Genomic DNA, 15,966 nt, shown 5'->3' with positions numbered 1-15,966 from the left:
GACGACCCGTTAGCTAAGAGCCGTTTACATATCAAAAACTTAGTATAGAGTGTAATTATATATAATATAATATACATTAATATATTAATACTCATGCAGTAATTTAAGCGATGATTATCCAATGACTCGCTACGAAAGGAGACTGCCATTGCAAATTGGAATATTAACAAAAATAATTCTGAATAGCTTGAACCCTCTGTAAAACACCCGACCTGGAGAAGGGTTGGAAGAATGATGTCGCCGTCACATATATTGCGGAAAATGGCTAAAAGTGGAAGTCAGCGGAAATATCATGAACATAATGTGATACTTCCGTTTGATTGATTTAAAATGGATTTTCAGCGTACTCTCTGTTCCGCTTTTAGGTATTTTCGCTATATAAAGGGTATCCCTACAAGAGCGTAAAATTTAAATGTGTCGCCATTTTTTCGTTACTTTGGGACTATTAACTTTTTCTGAGAGTTCGATTTTAAAAAGTCCCAATAAACAATTTTGAAAAATGGGCCGACGTTCGACACGACGACGTATTTTAATGATTAAATATTATTTCGAGAATGGTGAGAGTTTTTCCCTATCTAGCCGGGAAATGGGATTTTCTTGTAAAATCACTAAAAATCCGAACGCCCTATACGTGGAAACGCTCTCATCGAGCGCGAGTATTACATAATTTGACATTTCCACTACCTGTCGCTTTTGCTCATTTTCCGCTACGTGTGACAACACCCCACCAACTATGAAGCAAACAGGTGGACTACATAACTTGACATGTGCGTTATCTTCAACTTTTCGACATTTTCCAGTGTATGTGTAGGTGGTTTTGTCAAACGAGGACATTGCATACTTTGACATTTCCACTGTTTCCACTGTACTTTTGTCCATCTGCCGTTCTATGTGAGGGCGCCACACGCCATATATCACTCTCCATAGCAATTGCCGCGCCATGAGTAATCTTAACTGTGATAAGAGTGAATAATATCAAACTTAAAATAATAAAACAAATTTCTAATAAACTCTTAGAGATGTAACCAATCGATAGAGAATCTCACGACAGAGGCATGTGTAGGTTGTACTGACTATATGCGTCATTTTCGTGATAAATGTAACTTTCAGGCTGATGAACAAAATTGTTTCACAACTCCCCGTTCACTTTCGAGTATGCTTAAAGTTGTCTGATGTCACGCAATCAATATATGTATAGCTGAGACTGTGTTATTCTAATCGTTCCTCTAATTTTCCTCATTTATTTACCAATGCTTGAATTACACAGTCCTTATGTAAATGAACTGAGAAAGTTTAATTCAAAAGTGGAGAAGTTTAAACCAATTTTCTTTCAATCTCCTTTGCAGTCGGGTTAATTCAGGCTATTCGTAGTTTATAGAGAACGGTTTACATTGTCGTGGTTGTTCTAAAACTCGCGATGAAAAACAAACCAAATCCTGAATCTGGATTTACTCTTTCCCTGTAAGATGACGGATTCCACGAACGTACACATTTACTTTCGGTGATTTTGATTTACTTAAGTGATGTAGACAATTATAAGGCCTTTTGTAAAATTATGAAATTCGCAAATTATTATTTCTACATCGGGATGTTTGAAATGTGCACCGAATCCCAAAAAATCACCATTTTTCTTCTACTCTTTCGCTTTAAAACTGTTGAAAATGAAGATTCGGAGGATTAACTTTAAACTTCCATGACGTCGAAACTTCCTTTTCTTTCCCCCATCTTAGTTACTCATTCTATTGAGTAGGTATCTCTTATTCATGAAAAGTCTACATTTACATTATTTAAAGTCTCAGAAACGCTCAATAAACTCGCTCAAATATTTATTACACTCTTTAGGTTTAAAGGATCCAACTTGAGCCATCAAACTTTCAAATAACAGAGATCCGATAGCGTTTGTTGTCCGTCGACTCACAGCAACTTCTCTTTAACTGAGCTTGAAACTTTCGCCTGAAATTGTGTCACTAAATACGAAAAAAGCGCCACAAAGTCACTTTAAGTAAGCAATGAACTGATTAAAATTTTACGAAGTTTACGATTTTGAAATAAAGAAAATTTCATGTTCCGTCTAGTGTTTAAGTAGAGCTGAAATTTCGCCTGTTGCTGCGGTTGGTCAGCTCGGATGAGTAACAGAAGTTGTTGCCGATTTCACTAATTTCACTCTTCCATTTTCAGATATATCGCGGTGACGCAACCAATCAAATATGCGAAACACAAGAACAATAGGAGGATATGGCTGACAATAGGTTTCGTGTGGGTGATATCGGCGGCCATTGGCTCGCCGATCGTCCTGGGCCTTAACAATACCCCGAACAGGGTGGACGACGCCTGTCTGTTTTTCAACAGTAACTTTATTATATTTTCTAGTTTGTCGTCGTTTTACATTCCGTGTATAATCATGGTCTTCCTGTACTACAGTATTTTTAAGGTAAGTTTCCTTGCGATCAACTTCTAAAAATATTATGAGCGGGTCAAGCGTCTCGTAGTAGTTCTTGATAATTGATAGAATTTTCCAAAAACCCTGGATTCGTTACATTTTCCTAAGCCAAATTTGGTTTTTTGCTACAGTTTTTTGATATGACAGATAAGCGTACTGGTCCAAGTAGAAGATAATTGCATTCTTTTTTCTTTGTTTTATGGAACCTCGTGTATGTCATGAAGATTGAAACGTTTAAGAGATTCCAAACATATTTCGTGCGATATAGCCAATCCCGAAATGCACCAATTATTGAGAAATATGAAGTTGAACTCAGCAATCGCGCCTGTTAAATGCATATGCAGAGTGTTATTTGAGCATCTCTATAGAGTAGTTTTTATTAAAAAAAAAAAAAATGCGCACCATTTGTTTGAGTGTAGTTTTAATAAAGCGTTTTTCTTGTTTTATTTTCCTGATATTTCCGGAATTGCCCCTGTGCACGCCACTAGCAAAAGGAGACAACCAATTTTTAGCTTAAAAGGTTCCTTACTCCTGCATTAAAAACTGTCAACAAATTTCAACGTCGAATTAGTTTGCTTGATTTTGTTATTTAGGATTTTTTTTACATGTAACAGTTTAAAAAAATTTAACATCCTTCATCTTGAAAACGAAACGTTACTGGACCGATCTTTACGTAAACGTTTCGTCTTAGAACCACCGAAAGGATCACCCCATGAAATTTGGCCGCGTTCTTAAATAACACCCCGTATACGGTGCAGAGGAAAAAAGTAGGAAGAAATTCACTTAAAATTGAAATATTTTTAATTCGGGGAAAAAACGCTGAGCGCCGTCAATTTTCATTTTAAGTAGCGCATTTTTTAAATTAATTTTCCTTTACACAGGGTGATCGAAAAACCATTTGTGTAACTTTTTTATTGAAACGCGTAAAGTTCATTTTACCTTCGAATTCTACAAAACATTCTGTCTTCATTTCATAAATCATACAACACCTTTACTTAGGTTAGATGAGAAAGGTAATTGAAAAAATTGTTTTTAAGTATTTAACAGTACATTTCCATATAACATATGAAATGATAAAAGTTAAAAATGGCCATCAGCAACGTTTGAAAGTAGAGTCTGATCAAGGAACTTTTAAAATGTATAGTTTAAATAACCAAAAATTAAGAAAAATATATTAAATATAAGAAGGTCCCGTGAAAACTGAAAATCAAATTAAAAAAAAAAACGTATTTCGATTTTTAAAACAAGTTATCAGAACTCATTTTAAGTCACCCCGTACAGATGACCATTACGTCAACAAGTTTTGGGGGTCTTAAAGATGATGCCTATTTTAAAGTTTTTACTGAACTTCCAGTATTTTCAAAATCCATACTAAATTAAAATACGTTAAAATGCGTGAGATCATAAATCAAAATCGGTTTTGATTTGATTTGTAACATCATTAACCGCCGGTGACATAGTGTGTAATACGGGACGGTGAATGGCGCAATTAGGGGAACTTCGCAATTATTTTCTATAAAGTGTATTAGAGAAAATAATTGCGTGATTATCGCGAAATGTAAAACAGGCCAAAAGTCCTCTGAAAAACGAAATTTCCCGACCAGTTATTGTTTTACTAAGCATTACCGTCAGTCGCGTTACGTCCCTCTTTAAATTCAGGGAGTTTTCCGACAAAAACGTTGAAGTTGTGCCAATAGCTGATAGCAGTCTTTCCGGCTAACACTTTGAAGAGTCGCCAAGACCAACCAGTTTGCGAGTTTCAATGAGCGCCTTCCTTTCTTCAAAAGAAAATCAATTTATTCCTCTAAAATTAATGTTTCTTACACTTTCGAAGAAACAACAAGTTCCTGCAGTTTTGAACTTTTTGACTGCATAGCCGAAAATCCTTCTACGAAATCTCTTTTCCAAGTTCAACTGATTTCCTGAGGTGCACATATCCATGCTTATCGACTGTTTATTCCAAAAAAAAAAACTATTACTCTGACTACGCTAGTAACTCGAGGGGAGTGCTCCTCTCGTGCCTATAGCGGTTAAACACAACCGTCAGACTACTCCCGGATTATCACCTAAACTTCTAAACATTTTTCAAGTCGGTGAAGAGTTTGAATAAGATGTATCTCTTTTGCTAAGCAATGATTCGATTCGTTTATTACTTTAATTGTAGGGTGAGATGTCGATATTTTCAATTAATTTATTATATTCGAATATGACAATTCAATTATTCAAAGAGTAGCAACCCTCTAAGCGGTTGTGGCGCCAATAAACTTGACAAGAGTTTGCGTTGAAACTCGTCAAAAATTGCATGATATTTAATCAATAAATTGAGTGGGACGGTATATTCGTGTCAAGCTCCTTGATGCAAAGGCTGGCTAACAACGTTTTATTCCCTAGTCAATAAAAAAAAATATATCCCCTAACACAACTGACAGTATGCGGTAAAACCCATTACATTATTCACATTAAAACCGGATTGCAATTCTATTATCGCAATTTATTTAAAGTACTACATAATTTCGTAGGCACTCCTAATACCAATCTATTTAGTCTTTACCCTAACTTAGACCACTTGTTAAGACGCCACGAATAAACAATGATTTAATTTGCTCATTGGATAACTGACTATTATTTACTCTGCCTTTCCGACCGAGCACCATAAGTTCTGCTGGACAGAAAACAACTTTTCTTACTTTCTTTAAAAAGAAAGATATCAATTAACTCTGCCTTTTTTCGAAAAATTCATTATTTTTAACGAGAATGTCCACAATTTTTGAAACCGAACACAAATAGAAACCTGAACACTCGGAAACTACTTGTGATCTTACGTCCACGACAACCGTAAACTGAAAATTATGCTAAGCGTCATGCGTTGCATCAGCTAGAGAAAATGTAAGAAGTCAGAAACAACGTCATTTTGACAGCTTCCGTGACTTCGAACCATTTAGAAAGCAGAAAGGGGCAATTCTCGGAAGCTCAGAAATGGCTAGGTTTAGGGACGGAGTGATGTTGGCAAAAGTTTCGGATTGTTGAATTCTGAACGCGATGCAGTTGAGAGAATTGGGGCATTCCACTTGAAATAAGCAATTTATGAAGGTTTGAAGTCACGCAACTTCAGGGAGCCATTCCGGCAGTTGGGGCGGATTTTTTTTTACTAAAACACGTCGAAACATAGCTTATCAGGTCCTCTTCGAGCCCCAGAAGACTAGTGTCGAAATTCACAGCGTTTGGCACACAATACCGATTTCCGTGCAACCTAGCAGCTGGCAAAATTTTCGAAATTTTCCGAATAACTCGGAAAAGGTAAACTTTAAACGCTTTCCACAAACTGCCCTTAAAATTTAACGAGAAATTCAAAAATGACAAAAAAATCGGTAAGTTTCATTTAAAATAACGAAGTTCTTTATCGTTGCACTTTTTGGGGTCGCCCTGTGCACAAGAAAATAATTTCTGGAAATATGCTTTTACGGGCTGTGTATTATTGTGGGAAAAAAACTACGAACTTTACCGATATTCTAGCTAAGGAAGGCTGCCGCGCTACTGCAGGACCCTGTATACCTTGTCGCTGATAACTATAGACGTTAAAGATGTCTGTGTAAATAAGGTCGAGGGCAGAACGAAAACGGTTCTGCAACTTTCAGCTGATTCCGAATATCTCTGGAACAATTCTGACTTTTCTCATTTTGAAAAATGCAGTTTATTGAGTGGCCCATTTGTCGCACGATTTAACCAACTTTGTACCTCTTATGATTGCTATCTGATCCGATGGAGAGGAAATATGCGCAGTATGCCGATAGGGACGTTGGGACTCCTTGCATCGATTTCTGACGGTTTCTGACGATTCGAAATTTGTCTTGTTTCCTGCTGGAACAGTGCTAATAAAAACGCTTCTATAGTATATTCCTGCGATGCAACGTTCAGCCGTTTCAATCACCAACGTATCCGAGCCGTCCAGACAGACGTCCAATTTTGAACTTCAATTTCCAACAGATTTCCAATAATCCTATCTGGCATTGTTCTTATGCTAATCAGCAGAATTAAATTTGTTTTCCTTGTTTGTTTTTATTTTACTGTTTTATACGGACGTCTCCGTTCATTCTCCGGCAGCCCCGGATTATTGATGATAACTTATAGTAAAACGGAGGCGTTGTGTCTAGCTTTGTCTTTGGCAAATAAAATCCAGAATTCCACTTCTGACCAATACGACCCGACAGGAAACAAAGGGCGATGAAATTGAGTCGCGTTGATATCCCCCTTCTTCATATAATGGTTAATTGAATAGCCATAACGAATCACATTCATACGTGTATGGATGAAACTCGGCAGATGTATTCATGATGCCGAAAAAATTTAACCTGAAAGGGTTTGTGCCCAAACGTGGAAATTCCGTCTCGCTGATTAATGGTCACCTGTCGGTCCGAAAAGTACAATAAGTCAACAAAAGCACTGTATTATGTATAAACGAGGGATTTGAAATTCACTTTTTTATGTAAAACGGACGCGCAAGTAATTTTAATTTGCGGTTGGTTCTTCTGCATCGACAGTTTTTCGATTCGCACGACCATCCGTCGACGATGGCGAATTTATTAAGCAAATGAATCTTCCATTCTGTTGATTTTGCCTCCCGACTCGTGTTTTTTGCTCGACAGCCCTTGCAATGTGAAATAATTAAAAAGTGTGAACAGTCACTGTTTAAATCAATGCAATCAAACGCTTAATGAAATAAGTACTCGCAAATTATGCAGACAATCTCGAACGAGTACGCACAAGTAGTGACAACAGGACAGGAACAGTTTAACCTGATGCTGACACCTCCTCGCCTTCCTAAGACCATATATCCATGCAGAAAGGCGGTAATCATTCTGGTTTCCGGTATATTTTGCATCTAGCAATAATACTGGTTTAATACTCTCCGTATCTTAATTACATCTGTTGCATAATGCCTCCGGCAGGTCATTGTTACCAGGTGCGCAACTAAGTTTCCGGGTTTCACAGATGGATGGCGCTGACGACACGTGTAATCGACATAACGGCGGAAACTGTCTTTTGTTTATAGCTTAGACAGCTATCAATAATCAGCTGAAATGCCAACATTGATCGCAACGTAAAGTAGTTTTTCCTAAGAACTAAAATGTCGAGTTTTGTGCCAAATAAACAACACTTGCAGGAGACTTCGCATCTCTGCTTTAATTTGAGTTGAAAAAATGCAGCTGAAGCACGCCACTAGCTCGAGGAGGCCTAGGACCAACGTGCACCATCGGAATCTCCTCTAGAAGGTCGGTTTAAGCGTTTCAGAAGTGGCGATTTCGATATCGAGGACAAGGAACGCTCCGGAAGGCCAAGATCAATGGACGACGCCGATCTGCAAGCGTTATTGGATGAAGACGATACGCAAACACTAGATCAACTTGCGGAGGCATTAAACGTGATTCGCCAAAGTCTTTCCAAACGTTTGCATGCTGTGGGATAAATTCAAAAAGAGGGAAAATGGGTGCCGCATGAGTTGACTGAGAGACAGATGGAAAATCGGAGAACCACTTCCGAGATTTTGCTTTTACGGCATAAAAGAAAGAGCTTCCTACACCGAGTCGTTACTGGGGACGAGAAGTGGATACATTTTGAGAACCTTAAACGCAAAAGATCATAGCTTTCACCTGGCGAAGCATCGACTTCGACGGCAGGACCAAATCGCTTCGGACAGAGGACAATGCTCTGCGTTTGGTGGGACCAAAAAGGAGTCGTGTACCGTGAGCTGCTGAGACAGGGAAAAACCGTCAATGGTCGCCGCTACCGATAGCAATTAAACAATCTGAATCGTGCATTGCTCGAAAAACGGCCAGAATGGAACGCGAGACACGAACGAGTGATATTGCAATACGACAACGCTCCAAGCCATTGCACTTCCATGGTTCAGGACACCATCAAAGCGCTAAAATGGGATCTGCTACCGCACCCGCCATATTCGCCGGACCTGGCACCCTCCGATCTTCACTTGTCCCGATCGATGGCCCATGGCTTGGCAGGGGGGCTGCACTTGGGCAATTTCGAGGAAATGCGAAATTGGTTGGACGAATGGTTTCGGTTGTAAGACGCGTCACTTTATCGTCGAGGTATTTATAGCCAGAGACATGACAAAAATGTGTAGATAGAGAGGGACGATGCTCAGAATAAACCATTTTTTTGTGTTTCTCTTAAAATTTTCCATTTCCCATTGATAAAAAAAACCGGGAAACTTAATTGCGCCCCCAATAAAAACTCCCTCTGGGAGGGGGAATGAAAAACCTGCAAGTTTTCACATTTGCGGGTTACCGGGTCGTAAGAAGTTAAGCATATTCAACCTCTGACCTTTCAATATCCTTAAAACGTGCCATTACCTCCTTCGCATTAATGACTGCCGCAAGAACCAACCTCAACTCACTTCAACGTTATTTAATTTGTTTGGTGTTCGTATTTTATATCAGATTTTGGGTTTGCTGAGGTGGTGATTTGCATCCATTTCGTAGTAGAATTTAAAGAATATACTGAAGCTCCTTCAACGGCAAACCAGGAACAAATGAACTTCAAAGATGTCGTAAGAAAGAGTACGTGCAGCTAATTCACTTTTAGTTCTTTGTGTTCTTTTTCAGTTCTTTGTTCTGTCGGATCCTGCTCATGGGACGCTTGTAATTTTCCTACGGATCTTCCCGCGCCAAGAGTTCATCTCGGCAGAATTTCATCGGTGGTGAAAAAAGAAAATTCCTGGTAATATTTCTGTCTCGAATCTTTCATTGAAATTACATTACTCGATTCAACCTGTGACCTTCTTGAAGGTATCTGGACACAAAACGTCCACTTCTTCCTTAGATTATTCAGGCTGGCCCTCGACCCTGTATACCTAAATAAACACCCTTTCTTTTGCCAGCCGGAAGCTTAAAGAATTTCATGGTGGAACTTTGGAATTTGCTCATTTTCTCCGCATAAATTCTTTGGAAATTCTCAACTTCTAAATTCGGATGATATATATTACTTCTAACAAGTTCCATGGCATATAGGAATTAGTAATATGGGATTCTCCGAGACTTCTTACCTTTTTAGCTCTTTGAGTTTTCTCTTTTTTAAGCAGAGGCCCTTTGCGATTCATTTATTTATTGACGAATTTCTGCGTCTGCTACCACTTTATTGCCGTTAATTGATTATCATTTATTGTCATTAATGTTGACACAACCTTTCACTGGGTAGCTGCCTCGCGTCGTTTTTTTCCCTGGTGATACATTAGCTCTTTCTCCAACTTTTCCATCTGTTGGAAATTTCCCGTACGGTCAAAATTTCACGGCGAAAAAAAGCTTTTCCCGCAGAGAATGCCGATTAGCCATCGCTCCCATAATTATCGATACTGGTCGATGTGGACGCTGATGTCGCTTATGCAAAGTATCATAAGAACGTCTCCAAATTGTTTTAATTGTTTGCTTTGACGTCCATAATGGAGAAACGACCGATATGTCTAAAATTATGAGTTCTCGCCATTTTAGTACATGGGTCTCTCGCAAGGACCTAACCACTGGTGCAAAGGTTCGGCGATCGGATTTCCGAAGATTCGGGAAACGCGCTGCGTAAACCGTAACACGTGTCAGTTTATCTCCACAAAAACCCATAATTTTGACCATGTCGGCCATTTCTTCGTCGGGGGGCGAAATTATTGATCGGAAAAGAAACCACTCAAAGAGAAGTTTTGAAGAATGGAAGAAATACATTTTCGTGACATTTTCCATAAGTGACTCAGCGTTCGCATCCACGAATATTGATAGTTATCGATGGCGAACTGGTGTTCCGTCTGAGGAAAGAAAATCGTTTTTCTTCGGCGTGAAATAGTAGCCGTACGGGAAATTTCCAAGAGATAGAAAAATTTGTGAATGGGCTAATGTATCACCAGAAAAAAATACAATGCAGCTGCCGAGTGAAAAGTTCTGGGCATTGCTGTAGGAAAATGACTAAGGACGTAACCACTGCACATTGCGAATAGACACGAATGTTACACGAAAATAATCCCTGTATTCATGAACAAAGGCACAATGGATTTCATTGAAATCCATTGGAGCATTCTCCAGATCCAGCCAAGAAACGTGTTTTTTTTTTTCGAGAACTTCGACCCTCAATCGCGTCCAGCCGAGACACTTCCTTCAAATAATTTTTGAACGAAGTCTTGTTGTGTCAACACGAATGACCTCGTGATACCGTTTTTGTCATGCGTTTTCGGAACACCCTGTATGACTAAAACCCGGCAATGATTGTCACCCATTGCATAAAAAAGCGAGGCGTAAATGGGGATTAACTTCCCTATTACCAGGCGCTATACCAGATTATTGAGATACCTTTCGCTGTAATAGCTTCAAATGGAAAAACAAATGTGTAGTTTAAATTCAACACGAACCCCAAACTAGTTTTGCTACTCAATGATCATCAAAAGAACAAATGTTGCACGTGAGTGAAAGCCTGTAATTGACTTGAAAGTGTTACGTTTTTATGACCTTTGTTCAAGGAACCTAATAAACAACAATTTGAGAAAACTACCGACGAGTTTAGCACAAAACTGAAGTTGAAGTACTCGTAATTGCCTGTTTGCGTGGAAACACGAAACTCTCTCCTACTGATTGATGATCAAAAATTCAAACTGTGGCGAGAAGTTGCGAAAACGAACTGAACTTTACCGCGAATTTCCGCCAAATACTGGCTGTATTATTCAGTCTTTTGGCATTGAAGTTTATTATTTTATACTCTACTTAGATACTTGAGGGAGAATATTTTTGCGTGTTAAAACCACCCCTCAAAGTCGACATTTCACATACTTGCGAGAAAATCTTAAATTTGAACGACGAACGTTTAAATCGATCCAAGTTCAGCACACAATCATAAAAACATTCCATCAAGATAAACCGGCGGAAGAGTATGAAGTCGGAAAACAATTAAATCAATAACTATAATGTACATAGAGGCGTAATCCTCCCGAAGGGCTTGATAAAACACCCTTCATTGTCGAGAGCGCGCACCTTTTCCGGCCTGATTGATGATCAAAAATTAAAAATGGAATTGAAAATGCAAAAATCAATTTAATCCTTACGGTTGCCAGAGGAGTCAAAGCCTCATTCCGCTTCATATTTGACTGAGATATTGGATCCAGGGACTGGTTTTCTCATTTTCTGCAATGCGTATTCGCAGGTTTTGATTAAACGTTTCAATCATGTGTGGCTTAATGGTACGTTCAGCAATTTCCGCAATTATTTATTCAAGAAATATTATTATTGGGGTAACTTGTACATGTCTTCAGGCTGAATAGAGGGCGAGAGCGAGGGGACCAAAGAGAGATATCTGGTACTCAAACGTAATAGCGAAATTGTGTTTCGAAATTTAAGTAGGATCGCGCATTTGCAGACTAATTCTGAACAATTTTACAAATGTCCATAAAATTTGTATGAGAACCCCGTCGGCCAAGCTCCGTTCTGTTGGTAATTTTCAGCTGCGTTCTTAACCTTTTTAAGACACTTTTTGTACTTTTTTTATTTATAGGCTCTTAAAAAGCGAGCAATGCAACAAAGAGCGGTTCGAAAACCGTTGCCCAGTGAAATAAAAGCCGGATCTGTGATAGAGAACTTGGCCACGACGAGACGGTTGGCTGAGACCCACCTGGGGGCGACTACCATTGAGGAACCCGCCACGAATACTGGATCGGGTTCGGGGGATGAGGACGATGAAATTGTCGAGGCCGAGTGTCAAGTTATATCCAACGACAGGAGTACCGAGTTCATATTGGCTACAGTCGTCGAAGAAGCAGCGTAAGCATCATCTTCTCTCTCTATATAGGAAATAGGATTCTCCTCTTTCATCTGCGAAAGGAAATTGCCACTTTACCTCCTGCCGACATGACAATAATAAATTCGGAGGTGTTAAACTCTCCCAGTCTTGACGGCAGTGGGCGATTCTCGTTGGTGTACCAGGACATGGCGTGTGCTGGAGCCGCCATTGTACGGTTATCGTCGTAATGGAGAGCATAAAGATATACATAGAAAACCAAAAGTTTACGCACAAACTCGTTAAAAATTGGAGGAAATATTTTTTATGAAAACGCCGGAACACGTCAGATGTTGCCTTTTGTTGTGCATTTTGTGACGCAACAGCCTTGTATACAGGGGTGTCCGTGTAATATATCAACGTATTTTTCCATTTGTTTCTTATCAAACCCCATGTATATCGTGACGTTTTTGAGTTCTCTGGGAAATTCTGAACACATTTCACGCGACATACTAATGTTTAAATGCGACAGTTGTTAAAATATGGCAATTACGGTGGCCCGGTAAATGGCCTGACCTCGCCCCTATGGACTTTTTTATGGAGTCATCTGAAACATAATTAAACATATTGAATGATACGGAAGAGTTGAAAAATGAAGTTACTCGGGAAGCTCGATAAATACTTCTCAAATGGTAAAAAAAAGTTCTAGAGGAGTTTGAACTGCGGCTTGCCCCCTGTCCGGTTAGGTCGGGTCAGGGTTAGGTCAACAAGGCGCACTTCGAATATTTAATATAATAGATTATGGCAGATTATATTGTTATTTGTGAAATGCTAACAGTTCCACCGCTGTTTCTATTTTTTTCAAGAACTGTCTGACATAACCTAAAAATTTTTGGTCCTCTATGTATAAAATCTCGCATGAATTCTGTTATCAATTTTTAAAACCTTCCGAATTTCAAGTTTATGCATGTTCCTTATCAACGATTCCGTCGTCACGTTTTAAGATTGGTCAGAGGGTCGTTGGGTGAAAGATATAAACTTGTGAAACGCCACTGGCAACTTTCGTACTTTGAGGTCGTGGAAAATTCGCGTTGTTTCGAGCTTCAAAGAGGCCGCAGGAAAAAACGGTACTCCCTGAAAACGTACATAATCATAGTTTCATATTACGTGCTAGATTCATTTATCGCGTATTACGCCCGGAAAATCGGCAAAAAGCTGTTGTGAATTTGTATTGATATTTTTCCAAAAAGTACCCTTTCGTTCGGCTGTCACGGACAAAGGGCCGTGGACAGCCCTGCGCTCGCGGCCGCGGAGGCGCGAACCCGGAGGTACTTAGGGTGCATGGAGAAGGCGTATTGAGCTACGGTAAGCTACGTCTCTTCCTCAATTTGAGGGGATGTGATTTCGTAACACCTAAAAAATTAACATGCACCAAATTCCAAAAAGGGTAATATTTACGCAGTAGAACGCTATTTCACATTAAATTTAATAAAGCGGTCATATTGAATTTCGATATGCATTTATATTTATGTATTTATGACATTACATTTAGGATTATGAACATATTGCAATTTAACGTAATAAAGCATGAAATGCGTTCCTGATGGGACTGCTTAATTGCGTAGCCTTCATCAGGTAAAATAAACATGGTGTCTTAGGTTTTACCCGCAAACGGTGTATTTTTCTTTGCTTTTTGAACTGCAGCAAGCGCTTGCTTGTTGGCCATTATTCCTCCTCTATTCGTCACTCGTGGCCGACTACCACTTTCCTATTATAACGCTTGTTGATAATTGTTGATCGTTTTTTTTTTTAACTAGTGACTAAAATCAATATTGCAGACTGTTTGCGACCTATGGGCGACCTTTGGTCTGGATTTTTCTGGAGGAAGGAGCGCGACTCGCCGCACCGCGACACGCCTACTCAATGCGCTCCATGCGACCCTACGCGAGACCTCGTGCCGGTTCATGAGGTCTTCCCAATGCGTTCTCACTGCGGCCTTCACTCCTCCCGACGACAAAAATCCCAATTTCTCACTGTACTCCTTCATAACGCGTTATATCGCAGACGAACGACATTTCCCGGAATCTTTCGGAGTGTATTCCGGAAGCAGAGAATTAATTTCAACTCTCTAATCAAAACGTTTAACAACGCTCCGGCCACAATTGGCGCAAGCATTTTGCAGAAATTTCGAGAATTCATTCTATAGACTCCTCAGAACCTTAGAAGCAGTATCATTTATAAATCGAGATAATGCATACGGAAATGAACGGAACAATTAGGCCGCGCATCATATGCTGCCATACATTGAGAAATTATTGTTGTTATTTATTGTTTGGTAATGTACGGGGCCCTCGACGTCATAATAATACGGTTGAGCTTCCCATAGCGATATCGCGTTGATTGACATCGACCCTACCTCCCTCCCCCCCCTCCCCCCTCCCCCCCAATCAAGAATCGATTCGAATACCTAACGAGATCATTTTTATTGGCTGCTGTATTGATCATTAATCATCCGGAATATATTCGATATTCCGGCGATTTCCAATTTTGAAACGTCTTAAGGCCTAAATGATCCTAATTTTAAGGCCATTCCTGTGTGAAATAAAGCGATTTATTCGCTAGTTGATAAATGACAAAACCACGTTCCGTGTATATTTTAAATTACACACAATTTTATTTTATTTTATTTTGAATATTATAACTTTTTCGAGGTACTGGCATTCGCCGTCATGTCCCGAGCGTTTGGGTCATAAATTTACCGTGTAGAAGATTAATTAAAGGGCTCATTGAACGCATTGTACGTGTCTACGTCTCCCCTATATGGACACATCAAAGTGTTTTTGATGCTGGATCCAGGTTTGCACTGTAACGTACAGTGAGCATAATCGGATTGTATCCAATCCAGTGCTTTGTAACTTAGGACGTGGTTTTGCAATTACCACGGTTAACTCCTCTGAAAACAACCCTTTCAGTGGCATTTCCGAGACTTCTAATTATTACTTTAATATTTCTCTTCCAGGATCGTTCGGAATAACGATTCAATAGCAATTAACAATAAGATGTAAGTGGGTAGACACTTTAGGCACCACCGATCTGCATTAGAGACACCTTAGATTTTAGAGGAATGCTGAATCATCCTAAAACATACCCAAATGAACAAAAGACCCTTCCTTTCCTTATATTAATTAAAATCAAGTTCTAAAGAGGAAATATTTTCTTAGAGATTTGCTCACCAAATGAATATACGCTCCAATTAAAAGCGGCGAAGACTATTCTAAATGAAAATTACTCGCGGGGACTTAAAGGAGAGCCAACTTTTCATGGCAAAATTCAAGTTTTTACCTTTGATGTTCGTAGGAATCCTCTGTCTATTCCATCTTGCGAAAAACTAATGAGGAAAAGGACAAAAATGCCATGATATAACGAAAGTTTGAAAACGTGAGAAGCCATTTGCAGTGATGCGGATGCAAGCAGTGACCTGACCTTATAGAGCATTTTGCTCTACGACAGTTTTGAAGCAAATTATCGGCTTAAATCCAAAAGAGAGGGCGAAACGGGACACTGTACACATAAGTTTCAAGAAGTTTTTCGTGATGTCGCGTTCAGAGTTTCATGCACCTTTTGACGTAAAAGCTCATATATACTAGCTATATCAGCAAAAATGATAGGAGCACAAGGCCGCAAGTATCTGAGACGGTACGGGTTATTCCAGGTTCGGATCGGATTCTGTTAGTGCTAGAAACTTGAAGTTCGGGTAATGAGTGATGCAG

General features: G+C 39.3%; 1 protein-coding gene across 2 annotated transcripts in view; it reads left to right on the top strand.

The window, feature by feature from the left end:
* Dop2R (dopamine D2-like receptor) overlaps nucleotides 1–15,966 on the top strand; it is a 171,414-nt gene that overhangs the window by 140,396 nt on the left and 15,052 nt on the right. For both annotated transcript variants that reach the window (XM_066285018.1, XM_066285016.1), the window contains exons 3-4: nucleotides 2,179–2,431; nucleotides 11,975–12,240. In XM_066285018.1, coding sequence (XP_066141115.1) covers nucleotides 2,179–2,431; nucleotides 11,975–12,240 — 519 coding nt within the window. The remainder of the gene's footprint in view (nucleotides 1–2,178; nucleotides 2,432–11,974; nucleotides 12,241–15,966) is intronic.

The sequence above is a fragment of the Euwallacea fornicatus genome, chromosome 8 (genome assembly GCF_040115645.1).
Source record: "Euwallacea fornicatus isolate EFF26 chromosome 8, ASM4011564v1, whole genome shotgun sequence".
NCBI classification, from domain to species: Eukaryota; Metazoa; Arthropoda; class Insecta; order Coleoptera; family Curculionidae; genus Euwallacea; species Euwallacea fornicatus.
This window is presented reverse-complemented; position numbering and strand designations above follow the sequence as displayed.